This window comes from Copadichromis virginalis, linkage group LG15 (assembly GCF_057382275.1).
Source record: "Copadichromis virginalis isolate Kocher_CV1m ecotype Utaka linkage group LG15, C_Virginalis_male_GT1.1, whole genome shotgun sequence".
NCBI classification, from domain to species: Eukaryota; Metazoa; Chordata; class Actinopteri; order Cichliformes; family Cichlidae; genus Copadichromis; species Copadichromis virginalis.
In genome coordinates this window covers 17235644-17259138 of record NC_140632.1, presented here as the reverse complement: position 1 = coordinate 17259138, position 23495 = coordinate 17235644, and the positions used below count along the sequence as shown (strand labels likewise).

The window sequence follows — 23495 nt, the reverse complement described above, 5'->3', positions numbered from 1 at the left end:
AACCATCTCCAAAATGGGTTATTTTGTGTTGAAAAGACTGCAACTTTAAAACGTCCAGTAAAGATGGTAACTCTTCCTCTAGTTGAACTTCCAACTCCAGGAATGTCGACTGTCATTCTGTTTTAAAGTCTTGTATTGTCATTTAAACAGTGAATTATTATTATTTTTTAACATTATGTATTTGTTTGCATTTGGGGACATTTGCAGAAGTACCTTGAAGTAGCTGTCAGTGGCTGCAAAGCAGCAACTACAACTGGTTCACTGGTTAATAAACCAAATAAAAATTAAAAATCAAACATGGTAATAAAATAGTATTCTTTCCAAACCAGTGGCCCAAGCAACAACCACGGCCCCTCCTTCAATGGCAAGCCTGTCTCAAGCCTGATTACAGTTGTAACAATCTTTTTTAGTAAAATATCCTGGAGTCAAAATCTCTGATCCTATCCTTTCAACCTCACACAATTCATAATTCTCCTTTATACTCTTGCACTGTGTATAAATGACATAGCATAAGCTCACATATTTCAAAACAAATCTGTAACAGGAATAACATATTTCACAGATTGTGTCGGATTTTACACTTCACAAATGGTGAATGTAAATTGTTTACAGTATATTATTGTTCAGTGAATGTCTTTTCCTCTGTTTTCTATCTTGTTGATATTTGATCATGTGTATAAGGGCTAATCGGTACATTTATGTGCATTTACAGTTGCATTAGTTTAACACTAGTAATATGAGATTAAGATTGTTATGGACACCTCTTGTCTTCTTTTTGCTGTAAAAAGATGAGTGATGTTGTAAATTATTTCACTTTTTTGTCTATTATGATGTAATGTTAAATGTATCTTTCTGATCTGAACTCTGTGCCTTTTGTTCTGCTCATAGCAGCAAAGATTCCTTTGTGAAGGCGCTTGTGCTTACTGTCCGTCTGCACTTCTGTGTCTTTGTGTAATAATATACACAGTAAAATACAAACTTCAAGGCAAACATTTAATGACCAACAGACATGTTGAAGACTGTCTCATTTGTCAATAATTCGTCTTTGAGAGGTGAAGCAAATCGTTACCATCCTCCAATGGTTGACTACCCAAATGTGCCATGTACCAACGCCATGGCACTAAACAAATCCCCGACGTCACCGGAGATTTTACTGGTCCCAAGAGTCCAGGTCAGCACTGTTGTTCTGCATTGAGAGTTTCTTTGCTCTAATGCAACACCACATGAAAAGAACAAAGCCATTAATTAACTGATCTCATTAACAGGACTCGGCGTTTTCACAGTCTGATAAAGCTCAGTTGACCTGTGATGTCACTGAAACACTAATAAAAAACTATTTCCCTGGAGAACTCACCTTTGTTTATGGAAGCTCGTTTTCACCACTGGAAAAAAAACATTTTTTGTCCCCAACAAGTCAAAATATTGGATCATTGTTTGAAAATTTTGAGTTCGGTATCTCGAGATCTTAACTTACCAACTCAAACTTTCAAAATAAATACGTCAGAATTCAGAAAATAATATGAAACTTTAGTTAAAATTTTGAGATAACCCCAAATTTTAAATTATGGGTGGCATTTTTTTCCCTTTCCCCTCCAGTGGCAGAAATAGGCTTGTATATGTGCTGAATGAACTCTGGTACTGTAGTTTCTCTTTAATCTCAAATACAAAATGCAACCGTGAAACCCTAAAACACCAAAATGCAGCTGAAAATAGTGTTTGGTTAATATTTGCACCCATTTGGTAAAAATGAGTTTTTAGCAGTTTAGCTCTAGCTTTTAAATAAAACATTTAGAGTCAAAATAAGAACTAAATTGCTTTGGTCTAAGAGCCACAGTGATGATTGAAACTTTGGAAAATATTAGGGAAAACAAGCGTTCTTTTATTTTGATGCTTTCACTTAACTCATTTAGCATGAGTAATCTACAGGACGCTGTCATGCGCATTCTTCACACAGCAACTCATTCTTAACCTTGGAAAAAGGCGATTTGATGAAAACGACTGATTTTAAATTGTGTCACACCATCTCCATTTACCTGTGGACGGGGTATCCCTGGAAAAAGATGCAACTGCATGCAAGTTGACCTAATTCACGACGCTTTTCGTCTACTCTGTGCTTGAGAGATAACTTTTAGATTATATTTATATTCACTACTTCTCACCAAAACACATTCTGTGCATCATAAACATCTGATCTGACTTTAAAGCATTTTTTGAGCCCTGTGGTTATTATCGACAGTGATTGTGCCCAGCGGGCCCTCGTGCATAACACTAAGACTCAAAAGCTTAAGCAGTTATTTGGAACACAGCCAGCAAACTTGTTTCTTTTGCTTGTATTGACCCACATGCTTCTCCTACCTTGATGCGCCAGAATGTTTTCCCCTGAAAAAGGGAAGACAAGGTAATTCATCTTTTTGTGTTACCACTGCTAAGCACTGATCAGTGAAACAGCAGGAATATACAGTAAATATAATCTTGCATAGATGCATATGATGCAAACAAAACAAAAACCCACTCTTTCTCACTTCTGGGTAACTTTGAAGCCAAAATCAAAACCATAGCAACAACGGAGCTTTTGTGCCAAAAGGACTATCTCCTCAACAAATAGATAAATGCTGATGATGAACATATTTGGCTCAAAGTTCAGGAGAAAGCTAGTGACTCAACCTTGAGCTGAGCGGTCTCTATATTTAATAACATTACTCATTATTGTTTCATTTTAAAACACGTCCTGTCAGCCAGTGCTAACACATTCTACAATAATGATTTTACTATGGACTTTAATGTCTATTTTATTACAAAGTAAAACCAGTTACACTTTGTAGAGCTTTTAAAAAGCAACCATACATTTCTCTCTTTGTACTTCCAGTGATTATCATTTTAATTTTTACACCTCAGGCACATAATGTACAGCGTGTGAATTCTAACCATACAGTTCACCACAATTCATAAAATGAGAAAGTCACGTGTTCACTCAAAGAAATGAATGGTGTGAAATAAAAACACAGCTGTCATATACCATGGCAATTTATTTATCTAGGTTTTTAAATAAGAATTTATCTGCCTTAAAATTCAATTTCTCTTCATTCACAGTCGTATTACTGAAGTTACTTAAACAAGAAAATCTCTGAATTGTGTATATATGCTCTCTTTCAGGTAGTGGAAGTAGCAGCAGTGGAAAATATACAATGGAGGTTTTAGCACAGAAAAGACTGATGAGTAGTAGGGTCACCTGTAGAAAGTATCGCGCAAATTAAGAATAACAGCTTTCGCAACAAATGTTATCAGTGCAGTATGAGAAAAAAAACCTAGGAAAAAAAAAATTTTTGCTCAGTTCGTAATAGCATATTAGAAATCCAGATGTGCTCAAAACATCTAATATTAATGAAATCTGTACAATAAACCCAGAGAGAGAGAGAGAGAGAGAAAAAAAATGACACTTTAAAACCTTGCTTCCATGACATAAATCAAGCTTTTTTCTTTTTAGGTGGATTTTTAGGAGGCATGTACAGTACTACCTCCTCTTGGCAGCTGGCCTGGTGCCTTTGCTGCTGCTGCCTGCCTTGCTGGAGCCTTTGGAGCCAGAGAAGAGCTTGGTCATGAGCTCAGAGACATCAGGAAGCTCAGGGTTGGGGTTCAGCATGTTCATGGACTGCTCCATTTCCTGTAAAGAAAGGGAGGCAGAGAATGAACAGCTGTTTTTGGAGAGCGAAAGGCTGTGTACAGACTCAATGTTCTCTCTGATGTTAAAAATGTATCACAATCAGTCACATCTGTTACAGTTAGCACTTTACCACAATAAGCAATTCAAAAGGAGACAAGGATAGGGTTAGGATTTAAAACATCACAACGTCTGTTGTTTCTTCTATTTAGCTCAGAGACACAGCACAATGAACATACCTTTCTCATCTCTGGGTCATTGGTGTTGACCACTTTGGGTAGCAAAACAATGATAAGCAGGGGCAGAACCATCATCATAACCTGCAGGAGCAACAAAGACATTGATTGACATGTAACAAATTCAGATGCAATCTTCTTTGACAACTTGTTTTTACAGTTCCTTTTTTTCAACGGTTTTATCTGTCAGCACAGAAGCCCAATATTCTCTTTTTGAGTTTGTGGGCCATCCAATCAAGAAAAAAAGTTTGGCATAAGGAAAACGCAACCTTAAAAAGGAAAGGAGCTAAAAAAAAAAAGAAAAGCAAAAAAAAAAAAGCTTGTGTCAGACAGTGGATGGCCTGTACTACCCGGGATAAATCAGGTTTATTTTCAACTCTGATTGATAGAAAGCTGCTCAAGAGTTCATAAGTATAAAAATATGCAGTAGAAATGAGTAAAAAAGGTCACTGTAAGGAATGGAAATGTGACTTCATGGTCATGAAACTTCTGTTCATTATCGTCAATATTGTGCACCAGCTTATCAAAATTAATTAACATCTGTAGTTCTCTAAATGGGGCTACAGCCAATGGACTCTAACAGTACAAATGGTAGAAAGCATATGTTTAATCAGAGTATTAGGATAATGGTGGGATCCTAGGAAATGTTTCTTTTGTGACATACACATGCAATTCCCACTTAATCAACGCATTTTCTTACCATTGGGTTCATAAGGAAGTCTGTCCAGCCCCAGGTTTCTCGCTTCATAAAGTAGCTGTGAGGTCCACTACTCCTGATCTGAAGAGGGTACGGCTGGCGAATTACCTCTGACGTTTTGATGTAATTCACAAGTCGCGCTCTGTGAAATCACACATTGCTTCAGTGGGTCAGAGTTGCCACAGGCCAACCGCTAATTTTTGCAAGTTTTGTGTTTTTCACTATAGTGGCCATACCTCATTTTACCCTTGGATGTGATATCAACACGGACAGCTTCAAATCTATAGGTGGGAGTAACAACTTCAACAACATACGACCCAGAGGGGACATCGTTCACAGCAAAACTCCCATCGGTTCTGTAACAAAAACATAAAGCAATTTTTTCAAGACAGCAGCTGCTTATAATTTAAAAAAAGGTACACCTATATTAGTTCAACCTAAAGTTCGTCTAAAATATTAATCCTGAAATAAATGGAGAACGAACTAAATAGCAAAGTATTATCAAACTATCTTACTAAAGCAGAAATACAAATGGTTAAGACAAATAAATAAACAAATGTGGTAAAAACGTTAAAGGTCTTGCCAGTCAATAAAAATTTTCAATTAAATATCTGAAAGTGGGACATCTACAAAGGTCACCTAATTAGGTGTATAAGTATCTAAGAATTCAAGTAGTATGCTTATTAAGTTGAAATTTGAACTTAATAAGCAAGTTAGTTATGCTTCTTTTCACGCGCAAATTATGAGTTTCTTATATACATGCATTGTTACATTCTGTGATGCAAATAACCTATTAAAAATAAAAATATAGTGATAACTCTATGAATAATCTGAGACTTATTTTTTTTAAATACATTTTGTTATAGTTGCATAGTTAAAAGTGACTACTTCTATACCCTTTATGTGCCTGAAAAAACAAAACAGTAAACAAAATTTGTCTTCATCAAAATCATTCCTTTGGGCACAATCTATGTACATAATTTGATATACTAATAGAGCCAGTAGGGATGTAACAGTGAGACACATAAAACACAACACTACTAATGCCACTACTTCTTCTGCTAATAATAATGCATTTATAAAAACAAGAACCTTAGAATCTCTTTCTAAGTGTGTTCCATCCAATATCCTTGAATTTATACTTGTATCACAGACAAATGTATGTATTAGCCATCATTTATACTCTCATCTTTGGTGAAATACACTACTGTACACTAGTCATACAATAATTAAAACTATTGCTAAGACAATCGATTAAACCCTTGTGAGCTAAGAAGAACACGAATGATTATTTTATTACGGATGATACGGTAACATGGTTAAAGATAACAGGGTTAAATAACATGATATATTATGTTTATTTGTCCATTACTACACACGTGACAAATAAATACTATAGAACATGCTTAATAATATGTTTGAGTATGTGTGTAATATGTTATAATATGTTCAACACACGTTTGTGCAGCAAACCAGTGCTGGTACTGGTGTTTTCTCATAAACATATGCTAGCTGTGGAAACATAATAGATTATATATACACAAGTCTCTTGTGGACGTTTTGTGTTGTGGTTACCGCTGCAGTAGGACCAAAAAGGCCTCATGTTGAAATGAAACGCTAATTGATTGACACTCGGACAAGAGTTACAAAAGGAAAGCTGTGCATGATCTACAACATTTGGTACCTGCCATCTGCCACAGGCAGATGCAGTCGTTATCGGGTTTGACTTCGAGTTTGACCCTAACCACCAGCTAGCAACGGCTAGGTGCTAATGCTACTTACGTAGCATTAGCACGTATTGTAGCACGTACCATGCTAGCTAGTTATCCAATGAACTATGGATATTTCTTACCTCAAAAATCCCACATGTTCTTCACCATCTACTAGCACTCTAGCCGTGGAGACCCAGTCTTGTGTTTTCACTCCGGGAACTATCGCTCTTCCTTCGATTTTGAACCGATCTCCGTTAGTCTGCGTCGACATAGCTGCGCCAGGCCCCGCTTCCATTTCAGTAAAACACCACCCTACGACGAGTACAGACTGGACGAAAGCCAGTAGCAGCGGTATTCTTTCCCTGTGCCACATACTGCCTCGTCTTTAATAAACTAAAATCGTTTTTCACCGTTTCTCCACCAACATGCAGTCAAGAGCTTTTTAGCGAAGGAGCGGAAGCCTCGCTGAATCAGCTGTCTCTGCGGAAAATGACGTCACTTCAAAAAAAACCTTTATTGTACAAACCAGAAGCGCCACTCGCTCGTTTTTGCACAAAGATTCCCTTTTATTCTTAAAACTCAAAATGAAACTCATTGAAATTTTAAATCGAACTAGGAGGCAGAATAAGTATTTTCCTTGAAGGTTTCCCACGTCAGTACATTTTTTTAATTTTGAAAAAGACTAAAAAAAATTATAAAATAGATCCTTTTTTCCGTTTAGCAATGCAGCTTTGAAAACTAATCAATTTTTAATAAAGATTAAAAAAAAAAATCACGAGGTCAAATTAACGCTGCAGGAGCATGTTTAAAAACTCGTTTAGCCACTTTAACTTGGTGAGCAAGATCTTTTTACTTTTATTGTTACTTTGGCATTCACTATTCCAAAACGGTATTTTCAAAATTTTAATGAGCTTAGCCAGTTAAAACAATAAAAAACAAACAAACAAACAAACAAAAAAAACAAAACAAAACTGTGGTCTTATTTCTGCTGCAGTTTAACAGGACATCATCCCAGTACCATTTGATAATCTGAAGACAAAAAACAAACAATAAAATTGCATTTTTAATTTATTTAAAAGATGATTAAAAGAATCACTTGTTTTTACATTTTACATTACACAGTCAAATGTCAAAGGAAGAGGCAAAACGAAAAAACAAGAAAAGCAAGCTCTAATAACTTAAGACTGTTGCAGATTCAAGCTCCTTCTTTCGGAGAACTCAAGATGCAAAACATCAACAACATCCACAAGCGCATCTGCATTCCATGAAAGAGAGTGGTGTAGTGAGAGACAAAGACCTTGGCACTTCATAGAGCGAAATTACACCCAGTCTCATGGAGGTCCACTAAACATGCCCCTCAAAAAAGACAATCCACTTCAATGTGAAGCAGTCATTTGCTGTCCAGGAAGGCTCTCTTCGCCCTCCCTTCAGAGGTTCCAGCTCAAACGTGAGGGAAGTGTTTGAATTGTCAAGTTCAGTCCCAGTTAAGAGGTTTGAGTTTGAAGTAGCAAAAGTAACTGGTCTATTTCTCTTGCACCATTATCAGTTCGAAACATAGTCATGATTGACTGTAGTGGTCACATCCCAAGAGTGCTACATTGACAACTGTCAGGGCAGCTGCGACAGATAAGCCTCGATGCCCTGCAACACAAAGCAGAGATAGCACATGAGAAGTCGTCAGAGCTAGTAAATGCAGATAAACTGGATCACTCAACACTATTAATTTGATGCTGATTTGACATTTCAGCTGCTACAAACATGTAAAAATTAGTGAATGCATTTCCTTTTAAAAGATTTAATAAAACAAATCTTTTGTGGTTTCATTTTCTTCTCCTCCCACTATAAAACAGGATGTGAAGACTGAAAAAAGATCAACCACAAAAGCAAATGGTGGATCTGTGTCTTTTCTTTTTAGGATGGGAGTGGTTGGCTGAATCCACCTAAGATCAACAGAAGGTGAAATAACAGCAGGAGCACCTGTGGAGCCTGAAAACAGTTCTGCAACAGAAATATCAGTGTGACAAAACACTCCTTTCTAAAAACGTTAATGCAGCTCTATTATATATTTTCTATTTACTTTTAACAAGAAATCAATGTGGTGCTTTAGTATAAACAATCCATACAAAACAGTAGCGGTCTTCACTCTGACCTATATCACGATGGAAAAAAAAAAAAATCCCTTATGAGGGATGGTTCTCACCTTTGCCAGCTCTCCCGTAGTTCCTGGAACCAAACATAATTGGGTTCCTTCCTTCCACAAGTCCTTTAGCCGCTGCTTCATGACTTCCATGTTCCTACAATAAACACACAAACATTACTGATGGCAATGACTGATAATGATATATAACCTTAATTAGCTATAGTTATTATTCATTCATCACATGACTGTAATTATTTGATTATTTATTTATTATTTTCTCACATTCTGTATATTTGCATTATACCTATATTGGTATTATATTAATGTCCTGTGCATATTGATGATATCTGATTTCTGGTTAGAGGTTAACTGCATTTGGTGCCTTAAACTTGAACTTGTAAAATGACAATAAAGTTTAATCTAATCTAATCTGATTTAATTACTGATCCAATACATGGAAAGTGCAAAAGAGATGCAATCTTGGCACAGTCTTCGTGGAAATGTTTAAGGATACCATTAGGGCCTGTGCGATATGACCAAAATCTCATATCCTGATATAAGTCATCTATCGTCCCGATAATGAGATAAATCACAAAAATTTAACAGTTTCTGTAAATTCTGTGAATCTCGGGCAGCTCGACTTGCGTGAAGTGTTTCCAGCTGGGAGCCGTGTACCTGGAGTCGAGTGTTTTAACGATGTATGAAACTATACATTTTTAGACATAAGTTTTAACAGCCGCCATTTTCTTTGGGAGTATTTATTACACGGCGTGCTGCGGGGAAAAGCCTGTTCTAACGTTTGAGTCTAAGGTTTATTTTTTAGCAACTGGCGGCTCTTTTTTAATTCTCATCAGTAAATAATCTGCTCTTTCACGTGATTCAGTTCATTTTGAAAAGTCTCAACAGGATCTTGAGCTTTATTGTGAAAGGTTTATGTGGAAAATAATAAAAGCAGACACACGATGGTTTTACCGTCGTTGTTGCTAACGACAACGCATAAAAGCAGGCACTCATCCGTCTATAGTGTGGTTATTTAAAATATAAGAGAAAGAGAGAACTTTAAGAAGTTAATATAGCCACTACAGTGACCATCAAAACGGTGAAAAAAAAAATCCAGCATAAGGGCGTGGCTGCCTGGATGACAAATGTTTAGAAAATGAAAGCAAGCAACAGGATGTTTCCTGTGACAACACAGGCAACTAGCATGCCCGAATTCAGCAGATTATATTCATAAGATCGAAACAAAAGTGAATAACTAAAAACATTTACTGGATTTCAAATATTCATCTTAAAAATTTAATATCTGTTGGTTTTATCCCCATGCATTCTTTTTTTCTTTAAATTGATCCAACTTTCCAAGATTTATTTAGAATTACTCACCAGACAGTGAAAACTAGAAAAATAATATGATTTTAAACATCTACATTGAAACTCTGGAGGTTGCATTAGGTTTATTAAAGCGCACAGGGCTCACCTGTCTTCTGCACAACTGTCCTGCAGTCTTTTTTCAGTTCTAGAAAGTTCTGGCCACCATTTCCTGATGACGGATTGAACCCAGTGTAAACCCACAGTTATCTGTCTGTCAGAAAACAAAAAACAAAAACAGTTAGTTGAATCCAAAATGTTATTACATATGAGATTTAAAGGTCAAAGGAATTTCTCGACTCCTTCAAGAGGCTTTAGCTGCTCTCTCCTCTGTTCATTATCTATTTATCAGACAAGCTTAAACTTCCCGGAGGAGAACACAATCATCTTTAGGTTTATAAACAACAACTCTAACTGCTTTAAACTCAGCACACCTTCATATAATGATCAAAAAGAAAAAAAAAGATAAATATTATTAGAATGAATTGCCACTTACTCTTCATATTTACTGGTGAGGATCATTTTGACTTGGGGCATGAGGTCAACACAGCAGCCAAGTGACAAACATGGTGCTTCTGTTTGAAGGCTGATGAGAGAGGAGATAACACAAGTTCAAATGAGGTGATCATCAGCAATCAGGCATGAAGAAGAAAAATAAGAAAAATGGCCAACATGTCCACCGCAGAACAACAGAAAAATCTAACAAGCTGTCAGAGCTGCACGAGGTTTGGTTTTCACTAGGCCACCATGCTTCAACAGCTCCATATAGGTATCATGGTGCGACTATGCATGCTTGTATACTGCAATTTCAGAATTGTTACCAAAACATGACTATTTCCTGCTTTACAAATTATTGTCTTACAAACTGTACAATCTTTGTAAATTAACAGCTGACTGGACGAATGTGCAGCACGGTCACTGGAGGTAAAGCTGAAACACTAAAAGCTAAAATGTAAATAAACAAACAAAAAAAAATAACATTACTTACTTGTTTGTTAAGACAGGTAAGCAGTCAAGCAGCACACCTGTGTCTTGAATTCTGGGAAACCACAAACATGTGATGTGAAGATGACAAATTGTGAGTAATTACAGAATAAACACAACCATCAACCAACAGTAGCCACAAGTGTTTTACCTTATTAGGTAGGCCACTAATTCACTTGCACTTTTTCGCCATAGTGTTAGGGCTACTTTAAGTCGAAGACTTCTTCCAAAAAGAACCTGGGTCATAGCTTCATGGTCCTTTGATAGCTATGTATAGACAAACAATGAAAAAAAATGGAACTCAGTGTTTTCAGTGTTGCAGTTTTCAATCAACAAGCCTTCATATTTCATATGAAATAAAAACAATCAGTGGCTCGAGCTCTGTTTCTCACCTCAGCAAAATCACTGTACTTGGAGCTGGCCCCCGCCATCTTGGAGGCCTCTGCAGAGTTCACCGGAAATCCACAGCCCCGGACATCATCGGAGCAGGTCAGCTCATTTTCCTTGTTGGCCATGCCGGGGTCACATAAACGGCCTACATCTGATGATCTGCGGTGCAGCTTTACGCCCACCTCCGCCAATCCACAACTCTTTCTTTTGCAAGATGTCGCCCGCTTCACTTTTCCTGGACTGTGTACTCTGTAATGCACCTGAAATCTGCCAAATGGAGAAGTTGAGATTGGCCAGATGCAAAGCAGTCACAGGTTAAACCCCCCCCCCACATAAATACAAATTAAAGCCACCATGATAACGGTTAATGGTAAATGAAAGATGCTTTAATGGTTCAGTGACTGGTTGTACATCCACACTAACATGTTTTTTATGTTGACATTTGTTAATTTTAAGACCCCTAAACATCAAGACTTTGTTTCTGCCCCTCCAGTCAACATCATTTCCCAGACACCTATGTTTGCTTCTTTATCAGTCATAATTATGAAGCCAAAATATCACAGCCACTCTCACATACGTTCTATGATTTCGTGCTTTTCATGTGTATCTTTTCCATGGCGTCATACAGTGACGGCTCCCAGTAGCCTTCTAATATGTTGCTGTATTTGCTTTGCGACAGCTCCCTATTGTCACTGATCCAAGCAAACAAAAACAAAAAAATCTCTGGTCTTACTATTTGCTTTTCCTTCTTCAATATATTTTCAAAAAACAACTAACCCACTGCTTCTTAATTACACCAGTACACAGACCCAGTGTGGGTGAATGGTTAAGGTAATGTGTTTACAGAGGGTTTAGTACAAAAGGAAATTTTACTTTCATATTAAAACAGCTTAAAAACAAAAAACATATTAGTGTGGATGCAAGGATGATCTGTGGGAAACAGGCAGTGAGTGATCATAATTTGATGAACCCCCTCAGATGTGGATCAGAGACTCACCTGTCTTTATCTAATTCTTCCTTATTAATAATATCCACCTAAAACAAAAGGATAGGGGATGAGGCCACTACTGCTACAATGCCACTGAACTGTACTTCACAGTCACCAGGATTTAAAAGACACATGGGCAGCTGTTTACACAATTAGTCATAGTATTTCCCATTATATCCTTATACCTGCTTCATATTCTTCTCAGCAGAACTAGGCACGCTGGGTCGCAGAAAGCCATTGGAGTTTTTGTGGTTGACCTTCGAGACTGCTCGTTGCCAAACATGCTTACCAGCTGCCATAATAAGGAACACTGCTGGAGAAACAAATTGGAAAATAATTAAGAGGCTAAGGAGCCAAAAGCCAGGACTATGTTGTGGCACAACTATGAATAGGCCAGCTAAAAGTCAAGAGCATACGCTCCCAGATGTAACAGTTTGACTCAAATTAGCTCAGTGAAACAAGATAAACTAAACCAAAATGCTCAATTTTAGTTTCAAAGGCGTTAGCTCCCATTAGCTCGTATGGCTGAACGTCGCAAAAACATAATATGCTGTAAAAGTTAGGGCTGTAAGTTTGCTGCTTTGCAAGTGTCAAAATAAACGATGACAAAAGAGGTGTAAAGTTGCATTTCGTGACGCCTCCCATTAAAATAAATGTCTATAATCTCATTGTAATGTCTAGGTTAGCTTTAACTGTTAGCATTTAGCTCAACTCACAAGACAACACGGGAGACGTAGAAAGCAACAAGCTGGGCCGCTAGTGCGAGCTAGCTAGCTGGTTAGCCTTGTGAACGTATGTCTTCGTCAAAGATAAAGTTGTCACTTTTAACATGTACGCCCCGGAGTTGAATACCAACCGATTCATTTTGTGAGATGTTACGATCGCTCCTCAGATGTGTAAAATCCAAAACGTGAAAAACTGGTTAAACACTAAAGCAACTCCCTCGATGCACGATCGGAAGCGTTTCACAGTTTTACCATTCAAATGAATACACCGCCGGTGCGTGAGGATTGTGGGATTGATTTTGGCAAAGAAAAGCTGCAGTTTTAGCGACGACTGCCGGACATTACAACACAAATTTGTGCTGTGGCGCCACCTGGTGTCAAATAGTGTGATACAAGAATGCGGTCTTGCAGAAGCTGAAATCTTACACCACTAACTGTGAAGTACATATACTTCTTTTTAAATTATTTCCATCCTTAATGAGGATAAATTTAGAAAAAAAACCAATGTAAATAAAAAAAAAGAGCTTATAGTATACTGTTGTTGGGTTTACGTTACATTTTAACAATCACAATGGAAAGGGAAAAAAAACCCTGAATAAATGTGGCATTTTTCCATCTTTACTCAAACCTAAAATCTAAAAATACTTAACTTGACATCCCCAGACCTGTGTAGAAAGGCTGGAACCACTCATGACATTAAAAAAATATATATTTTCTTGAAAAACTGGAGAAATTAGCAAGTTCATTTCAAGTTTCACATTTTGCATAACTTATTTAATTAGATTTTACCTGTATTTACCTGTGTAGCATGTACATTTCTGAAAGCGTCCGGACTCCCACAAACAAATGTGAATCAACACAAGCACTGCTTTAGTTTAGTAAAAGTAAATGCATACATACTGTAAAAACTATAACAGTCTCTAAGACTGTAATTTTCCTTAAAAGTATGCCAAAAGTGTAACTTCCAACATGGCAGCCAGGATGATGGCCCAAAGCCCAGTTGAAATAACACAATTGGTATCTCCTCATTGTATGGACTGCGTGTGCGCTATATTTAGTGAAAGGTGGGTTATAACCATTCTACTATATGTTTAAGCCATGGTTCTATCGGCGAGTCAAAGCCTAACTTTATTTATACAGTACACATTTTCCTTATGAACCGAGTTTTATTTGCGACTATGCACTCAATCATTTTCCACTCCATTGATTAAAAACAGATGACTTTTCTGAGGTGTTTTGATGGCCATGATTAGAAGTGTATTACTGGAACATCCTGACCTTGCTTTCTGTCATTTATGAGAAATGCAGTTGAACCTGTTATCCATTTTTGCATAGTTGCAAATTGTTGCAACTATGCAACAATTTGTTTTTCTGCAGATGTCACTACATTATACATTGTGATTAGCAAGCCAAAGTAAAAGAAAAAAAGTGGCTATAAAAACAGGAAGAAGAGAGGAGAGAAGGATGAGTATACACCACTTTGGATTATATGACTGTTGTCACTGACTTTGCTGATGAAGTTCTGATTGCTGAGCAGTTTGTCTTTGTGTTTTGTTAAAGGATTGGAACACTATCACCACTTATATGTTAAAAATATGCATTCATACTGTAGTCCATTTGTTATATATCTAAAAGCTGGTCCACTGGAAATTGTGATTGAATTCTATAACTGAAAGTGCTTGTTTGTTATGATGAACTCGTCCAGTCAGTCTGTTTGGACCTGCGGTTAAAGGGCTTCTCTCATTTGTTCCATGGTTACAGACATTACATTTGCCTTTATGTTATTTCGCAAAGCTCAGTCTGTTAACCGTGACTTAACCTTACACTTCTTGTTAGTTTTAGTTGCTGTTGATGTAAGGTTGCTTCTAGTTAGTTCCCTTTTGTGTTCCTTTGTGTCCCAGTCTCATCTGTGTTCATCCTTCATCTTTCTGTGCTCCCTGGTCCTTCTGCGTCCCTCCCCCATGTCAAGTTAATCGTGATTACCCGTTCTGTTGTGTCTTCCTGTTTTATTTTGCTAACTGTAGTTCTGTGTCTTGTGTTTTGTTTACTTCCCCTCCCTCCTTATGTCTGTAGTTTCCAGCCACTCTGTCCTGTCTCTGTTTCCCTCTGTTCATTGTTGCCGTGCCCCGTCTGTTTGTGCATTACACAATTGATTTCATGCTCCGTCCTTTGAGAACTACAATTGGGTCTGCCACACAGCCATCACATGACAAATAGGTGCTGCACACAGGCTATTCTCTGTGTTTTTTGCTTAAGATTCCTTTCACAGTATGCCTCATTTTAGGCTGAGCGAACGCTTGGTTCTTCTGTTATTTTAATAATTTTAAAAACAGGGAAAGTTTCCTGGCACATGCCGGCTTCACTGAAACTCAATGAAAATGCCAAGAAATACAAAACAATTTGAAGTGATTGAAAAATTTATGTCTTGATGGAGAGGTAATTTTCTTGGAATTGTACTGTCTACGTAGGCTCTGAATGGTCATTGAAAAGGTGAATGAAAATAAAAAACAATGCAAATAACTCACTATGGCTGGTGCTGTCAACCACTCAGGCACCACTCAACTCCTCTTGCAGTGGCACTGGAAACAACATGCTCCACAATTACAAGGAAAAGGTGTAAAAGACTGGAAAATCTCTAGAAGGTATAATAGGTTTGTGAAATGTGTAGAATGCATGCCAGCGCACACTGAAAAGCCTGCAATGGTCCAAGAGTCTGCTAAACCATCTTTTGCCCAGACAGCCACAAAAATTAAAATGCCTGGTGGCTGTAATGGTTGATCATGTCTAGGAATCAAAGCGCAGCTGCATGTACCAACCCAAACATACCAAATCTTGGAAATGTTTTGGTTTGTTTTCATTTTTGAGAGAAACCGAAATGAATGTTCTGTTAATGGACATGAACAGCCTCCAAATAAAATGTTCCCGTTGTCTGACAAAGGCTTTAAGTAAATTTAGGCAAATCTCTGGTAAATTTCTTATACACTTGTAGTCTAAAAGATTCAAATCCTCTTTAGGTATCCAACAAAAGCTGTCAATATTCAAAACAATAGTGCTTTTACAGGCATGAGAAAAGAGACTAAGAATTGGATCAGATGTGTTGTTTTGACAGTTTTCAGACTGAATGCTAGCTTAAAGCGTTGGCTGAATGTAGCATTTGTGCTGCTTTATGCTGACTCTTGTTTGTCTTCTTTTAAATAACCCTGCAAACCTTTGTGGCCCCACATGGCCTCTGACTTTTGCCCGAGGCAAAAGTAAATGGCACAGTAACAAGTCTGAGCTTTAAAACGGAAGGATTTGCATTTGGTGGATTTGCATTAAATCTTCGGAAACTTTTAGGGTCTTACTAGCAGGGAGAAAAGCTCCTTCAAGTATCGACCCATTGTCTTGTCACATTTGATTCTTATCAAATAAGTATCAACGTAGGCAAAAGCTGGAGATAATTCTCTAGTTTGCAGTGAATATGTAGCTGTCTGTGCTATTGCATCCACGCCATATAAATTACACAATGGTGGTGCTGTAACATAAGAGCAGGGCAGTCTTGTGAGCAGATGTTAGCTATTAAAGAGACCATTGTCTCAGTATGAAACCAATTATCATGCAGATGTTTTAGCTTAAAGACAAGGCTGATTTGATTATTGTAACTGAGCATCACCAGTAATGCAATTTAAGCCTTAACAAGTTAGGGAGGCATTCTTTCTTTGATTATTTGAGTGAATAAAATGTTATGCAGAAGCAAAAACAATAAAATTTGCAGACTTACGATATATCCTAAATATGCTCTTTCCTGAAACCAATTATTTATACATTAATCCACATTTCTCAAAAAAAAAAAACCCTGAACTAAATTATTTACAGCAGCTTCACTCCATGAATCTGTTCATTTAAATCATTTTTTACACTGTGAAGGTTTATGAATTGTATAGGATCAGTCCACAGAGAGAACTTGAAAAGCCACAAACTGTGTTCGTTTCTGTCCTCCATTTTGGAAAAATGAGTTCGAGATAAACATGTAGCACTAAATCAGATTTTCTCAAACAAAAGTAACCACCCACAAAGGCAGTAAGAGTATTATGAGATTTACATTAGCAAGGAGGGATTTACATGACAAGGGTTTCTCCAGACAAATCAGACTGCTTGTTAGAGTCTGTGGGTGTTAGAAATTTAAGCTGGAATTTGCCTGAAGTACAGAAAAATACCCTTCATATTTGTGAAAGGCTAAATCTCTCTTAGCAGGATGTGCTTATTGGTAAGAAGGAGGCTTGCAATAGCGGAAATCTTTGCAGTTAGACACAAATGGGACTACACGGGGAGACTCTGGCTCAAATGCATTCCTGGGCATCAATTAATGCCCTTTTGTGAAAAGCTGCTGGATTTGTCTTTTACACAGATGGTGTCCTTGTGCAGCAGAGTGTGGCACACCAGGTTATGGCATTAGTTAAATGGGCTTGTAACTCCCAACTTCTTAATTTTCAAAGTGAAGGATTACTGTTATGATGAAGTATATTTTACTCTAAACCCCACCACTTGTCCTACACCTAACCAAGACGTTTTAAACGCCAAAAAAAATCTAAGCAGCAAATGGAACCAAAAGTAAATTCTGAGTAAAATCAAACAAATTGGTAAATGAAATAAGTGACAAAATAAAAAGCTTTCAACTGGATGTAAATCTTGGTTTCCTTTCCGGCGAAAGGCTCTAAACAAAAATGAAATCTCTTGGCAGGAAAGGCATCGACTGTGGCTGAATTGTTGTTCTAAGGATGACAGTGTTTGTCTGTCTGTGAATCACTTTGACCGAGACTGAAATAATAAATAACCTGATATCCATGAACTTTGGTTCATGTATCCATGCTGCCAAGAGGATGAATGCTAATAAATTTTAGATTAACAGTGGTTTATCTCCTATCTTTTTCTCCAATGTCATCAAGTGGTTAACATGTTTGGTTTTTGAATGAAACATCTCTCTAGGACTGGATAAACATCCTGACGTTTTATACTCAGCCTTCTCACATTAGCATTTGCCTCCTCAGGTAGCTTCAAAGCACCATAAGGCTGCACAATGGGTTAAAACCCAGGTGGGGTTTTCTATACAGACTTTGCATGTTCTCCTAGTGCAGGGTTAGTATTATTGTTTGCTTTAATCTGTAGTAAGAATCAAGACATAATTCATTAATGCCTCAATTATATTGGCCTAAAGACCAGTCAGTGACCTCCTGGTAACTTCTGGCCTCTATGGAAAAATGTGAATTCTCTGAGTGGTTGGTAAGTGGTTGCTGGCAACCATTAGAGGAATTGTGTTGCAATGAGGAATGCTGTGCTGGACCAAAAACGTATTTGCAATTGTTTTGGTTGCTAGCAGGTTGCTACGGTCGGTAGTTTGATACTGATTTGTCTGAAAACACTTGCAAACTAATAACTAACACAACAACCAGTCATCAGCCAGGAGGTCACTGACCACTGACCAGTTTCTAGACCTGTGTGGCTGAGGCCTACTGGCACTAGTCTTCTTTGCACTGTAGGGGGATGGATAGGCTGGAACAAAAAATTTGCATAATATCCAATGTCTAGCCACGTTTATCTGTTTTACATTCAAATATCAGGTTAAACTATGTAAACTATGGCCTGCGATAAGAACGAGATGTGATATTGTCTAAACAGGGAGATATAGTGGATATTTTTAGACAGTTTCCTTGAGACATTTATAGAATGTTGCACTTGTCTTTTGCATGAAAAGCTGATTTGCTTCTTGCTGGAGACATAGGTCACACCATGCTTTTTCACTGCACGTGTCCTAATTTTTTTCATTAAGAGGAAGAGCTGGAAGAGGAAGAATTGAAAACTGGAAGTGTCAGTTTCAGAAATGGTCAGACAGCCTCTTTGAAAACATACACAATTATCTATGAGCAATCAAAGTCACTTTAAAGCATACTAAAAAGTAACAGTGAAAGTCTGCAAAGTAATCTGTTGTTATCTTATTTTGTCAAGTGAGAAAGAGGCCATGCTACTGAATACACTACTCCACAAAAGCCCTCAGATCAGGGAATGGAAAAACTCTGGCTGCTGGCCTTGAATTTACTTGTAGCCATCAGAGCTTAATGTTAGTAACTGTGTTCAGGTTATGTAAGACTGTTTTGAGAGGTGCTTCACACACAGCATCTCTGCTCTCACAGCAGCTCTTTGCCCCAATGAAGAGTTCAGGGTCCCCATCCACAAACCACATCAAAATGATGCCAGAGATGTCAGGAATGGAGTGATGGTGGTAATTTCTACATTTTTGTCACATGATTCAGTGACAGATTCCCCGGACAAAGTTTACGAATGTCTCAGGCAAAGCTCTCAGTGCTCTGACTCATCAAGTGAAGGGGTGACGTTCCCAGGAGAATTCTAATAGCCCCTCAAACAAATAAAATTCAATCTCAGATGCTCTTCCTTATAAGTCTATATTTACACCATCCTCAAATCTACTTCTTAGGTAGTGAAAGAGCATATTTAGAGAGATAGAAAGAGACACGCTGATGTCATTTTTACTTCATTATTAAAGCAATGATACCTAATTTGGTGTGGGACTGTTTCATCCTTATTCATGGACTTCATAGAATAGCACTTTTTCAATTCCAATTTTATCTTTCAAATTTTAAAGATGAATAGTTAAAAAAAGCCTTTAATCTACAAAAAAAAATATATATATATAAAAAATTTGAGTAGTTCTACATAAATGTTTGTAGAAAACGCCCCAAACCTTTGTGATTTCCATTCTGCTTCTCAATCACTGGCTTTCTCAAGGTTTCTACCAAAACACATGCATCAAGTGTCTCAGTTTCTAAACATCCATAGGAGGCAACAAAGCACAAGTTGCATGTTTATTTTACGGTATAAGAATAAGTCATCATGCAGCCTGTCTGGATTTGTTTTCTGCCAAGTTTGTTTGCAATTTTAGGCTTTAGTGCTGATTTATTTGAGCCTTTAGTCTGCAGGGGAGGTACGTTTGGATGAGTGGCTGAGTTGGGACATAGGTTGCAGATCTCCATGTAGGTGGCCCTTTACAGCAAACAGATGCCCAGGGTATTAGCTCTGTCATCTGTTGAGAGCTCATTCCAGCACTAGATGGCAGTGCGTGTCTGTAACTGCAGGACATCTGGGTGGGCGTCTTGACAGAGAAGGTTTGCTGCCAGCTACGGTGAGATCAGATCATTCATTCCACCTCAAATGGTCTCACAAAGATTTTTTGCACAGTCACAGGACTGCCAAAGTCTGTTCCACTGAAGCCACAACAATTATGCAAAGAAAGTCAGTGAGTGCACAGAATGAAAGAAGACGCTCACATCATAAGACATACTGTAGAAAAGATGGCCTGATGTTCTGTCTCACATGATTTATTAGGCTTTAAGATGCCTTTTCTGGGGTTTACACCCCAACAGGTGGTGTTTTTAAAAATAGAAAAGCTTTTGCTTGAAATTTCTTTATGCAACCATAAGTGTTTTTTTGCAGGGGATTTAATAGATCAGAGTCAGATTTCATTCATCTGAGCTACCTAGGTGGGAAAACCTGAGTGTAGTGAAGTGTTTGTTCATTCATCTGACTCCATATGATCAAAAGAAACATTTAATTCTACATTCTCATTGCTCACTCTTACTATGTACACACTGTGCACTGTAATTATGTTGCTGAATATCAAGTGCTTTTAAAGCGTACACCCACATGGGTGTTATTTAAGGCGGAGATTAGTGTCAGGATGACATTTGGGGGAGCTATGAAAAGAATTTAATGAATTTAACAAACACTAAGCACTTATAAGAATAGCTGAGCGCCATGTGGCTTGTGCACATGCTGTCCACATAAATTGAGTGCAGGTGAAGCTGGCTCTGAAAGCAAATCACTTCCTATGTGCTCCCATGTTAAAAAGTCAAACTTTAGAGCAGAAATAAACACATATTAAGCCTAAAAGTTAGGAAAAGATAAGGTGACAGGTGAGTGCTGACACAGTCTGGTAGGCCTCAGCTAATTCAAATCACTCAACTGGACTTTGAGAGGTTTTTTTTGGTGTCAGTACTTTTTCAAGCAGTTTTAATGCAGTAATATAATAATAAAATAATAATAATAATAATACTGTGGTTTGTTGACTGGTTGCACCAGCATGCTATTCTTTTTTGGTGAGCAAAAATCAATGTTATTCTATTCATCCACTTATCCTTTTCAGGGTCGCGGGGCACTGGAAAAGTCCCAGCTGTCATAGTGTAAGAGGCAGGGTACAGCATGGAAAGGGCACCAGTCTAACACACAGAGACAGATTCGCACAATTTAGATTGTTGCCCATAGGAGACTCCTCCTGAGGGAGGAAGCCAGAGTACCTGGGGAAAACCCACGCAAACACGAGGAGAACATGCAAACCCCAGCCTGGTGGTGGAATTGAACTCTCAACCTTCTTGCTAAATATGCGGCAACAGTGCTAACCACCGTGCCACCGCACTGCCACAAACAGATGCCCATATTTAGCATTATTCACCTAATTATCATCTGTGCATCTGTGAAGCAAACACAGTCTATGGTAACAGCTGTCACTACCTTTACTGTATCGCTCCACCGTCTTTCCCCAAATATGTTTAGTTCTGTTTCTTTCTGACCAAAATGTCAAATCTGAGCGCTCAAAACAACAAGCCATAAACTCTGGTGGATGTCATGATGGTTACTGCTTTCTTTTGTGTAAAGAGTTTTTAGAAAATGATGTCTTAACACTCTCACTCCCATCAGAGTCATGTCTAGAACTGGATGTTCAGCATCATTTTAATTTTAAACCTTCCACATGTTTGCAAAGAGAAAGTACAGTATAATTTAAAGGTTATTCAGAAGATTTATTTTTATAAATCTGTGTTTACATGTTGGCTTTGCTTAATTTAACCGAACTATTTCTTCTGCCAAACTGAAACAGAAAAAAAAAACATGCATAAAAGAAGCTATTGTGTGTGTAGTTGTGGAAGAATATGTGTGAAGCTCGGTCCTCTCTGGCACAGCTGGCTGCCGGCAGAGCCTGCGGGCATGCCACTGCAACCCCCTCTGGCCTCTCGTTTGGGGCTCTACTCAGCTCTTCCCAGGAGGGTGGCACGGTTCCCCCCCCTTTGGTGGTCCTCCTCGGGTCCTTTTACTCTGGGGCCTCTGGATATCTGGGGCCTGGATCTCCTCCATACCTGCTTCATACCCTGGTGGACGGGGCTGTGGCCCCCCCACACTCCTTAGCAGATCGTTACATGGAGAAACCTTTGGAATACAAGCATGCTGATCCACACAGGTATGCACAGGTTCACAGACGCGGACTACACCTTTCTTGGCTGCTGCCTCAAAGCACATTGTGCGCTGTCTATCTTGCGTGCTGCACAATATCGTTTATTATTTAGTATCTACTGATATCTACTGCTAGCTAGTTTATTGTGATGGTGCCGTTCTTTTTTTTATTATGTTGCTCTTTGTTGTTTGCTTTCTCTTCTGTTTTTTTTTCTCCATACAGGTGATCCAGGTGTTTTGTTTGTTTGTTTGTTTTCTTTCTTCCCCCCTTCTCACCGTCTCTTCTCCCCTTTGGTTTTCTTTCTCTCCCTCTCTTTCTTTCATTCTTTCTCCCTGTCCTATCCCCCAGTCATGTCTGTCCCGTTTGTAGCAACCGAAAAAAAAATAAATTCATAATTATAATAAAGGTCAATCAAATGGACCAATATGGCAAGGCCATGATGATCCACTTGGTAAAATAAATCCGCTTGGCATCTTTCTTGGCCTTAAGACAACAATTCTGATGGCTAAAGATCCAAACGGGACAAAAAAAAAGAATATGTGTGATAGTGTGAAAAGAGTGAAAAGACATTCATCAGGTACGTGCAATATTTCCTTAAGGTGCGGATGTCTGCCATTACCATTTACAACAAGGTCAAAGGGCAGTGTTTTCAGTAATTACAGCACAGCATGACATGGGTGATAACTCAGAGCCCTCCCTGAAACCATCCTGTTCTAGGCATCCTAAATCTCAGGTGTCCTTTTCACATTTGACCTTTGACATTGAGTTATCACTCATCTTTTTTACCTAACACATTGGCTACTTTTAATGTATCCATTCCACTGTATCTGCTTATTAATCTAGTAGCTCCTGAGTGCTGCTGGGGAATATAATATAATCAAATGCCTTGATTAGGAACAATAACCCTTAGATTCAGTATGTGAAACACAGTCCTGGCCAATAAAAATACCCTTGTGTACCTTCATGCCATGTGCACAGACCAAATGATGATAAAGTGCCCCCACACTTGAAGGCTAAAAACACATTCCGTAGGATGCGCGGACCATATGGTTGCACTGAGGTTCTCTTTATATTTGTTCAGCCAGAAATGTATAGGTTGATTTTGTGAGATGTATATTTTGGCTTGAGGTTTTGTTCTCAGCTTTGGTTATTCAAAGCACAGACCATGAAATTACATGAACTGTATGTGCTGTGACTCTCAGATGGATCACAGTAAGTCATACAGTCATGATAAAAAAAACAAAAACTGTAATGCTGTGATATCAATAATGTAGCGATACCATGTGCCATATAGCACACACAACAATGAAACGAGCCCAGACACAT

General features: G+C 38.1%; 2 protein-coding genes across 4 annotated transcripts; both read right to left on the bottom strand.

The window, feature by feature from the left end:
- Positions 1–979: 979 nt before the first annotated feature.
- On the bottom strand, positions 980–6810 carry emc7b (ER membrane protein complex subunit 7b). The gene is made up of 7 exons (XM_085432241.1): positions 6444–6810; positions 4828–4947; positions 4595–4733; positions 3898–3978; positions 3516–3661; positions 2356–2379; positions 980–1208 (listed from the first exon to the last, which is right to left on the bottom strand). Exons 1-7 carry the CDS (start codon positions 6674–6676, stop codon positions 1151–1153), a joined length of 801 nt encoding a protein of 266 aa, XP_085288367.1. The 5' UTR covers positions 6677–6810; the 3' UTR covers positions 980–1150.
- Positions 6811–7353: 543 nt separating this feature from the next.
- katnbl1 (katanin p80 subunit B-like 1) lies at positions 7354–13246 on the bottom strand. Of its 3 annotated transcripts, none has more exons than XM_085432237.1 (10): positions 13027–13246; positions 12356–12483; positions 12180–12217; positions 11185–11449; positions 10944–11059; positions 10797–10847; positions 10305–10394; positions 9918–10022; positions 8504–8597; positions 7354–7944 (listed from the first exon to the last, which is right to left on the bottom strand). In XM_085432237.1, exons 2-10 carry the CDS (start codon positions 12467–12469, stop codon positions 7912–7914), a joined length of 906 nt encoding a protein of 301 aa, XP_085288363.1. In that variant the 5' UTR covers positions 12470–12483; positions 13027–13246; the 3' UTR covers positions 7354–7911. The 3 variants fall into 3 exon arrangements, with proteins under 3 accessions (XP_085288363.1, XP_085288364.1, XP_085288366.1); XM_085432238.1 differs by having other exon boundaries at positions 12356–12480; XM_085432240.1 differs by lacking the exons at positions 12180–12217; positions 12356–12483 and having other exon boundaries at positions 13027–13245.
- Between the last annotated feature and the right edge of the window lie 10249 nt (positions 13247–23495).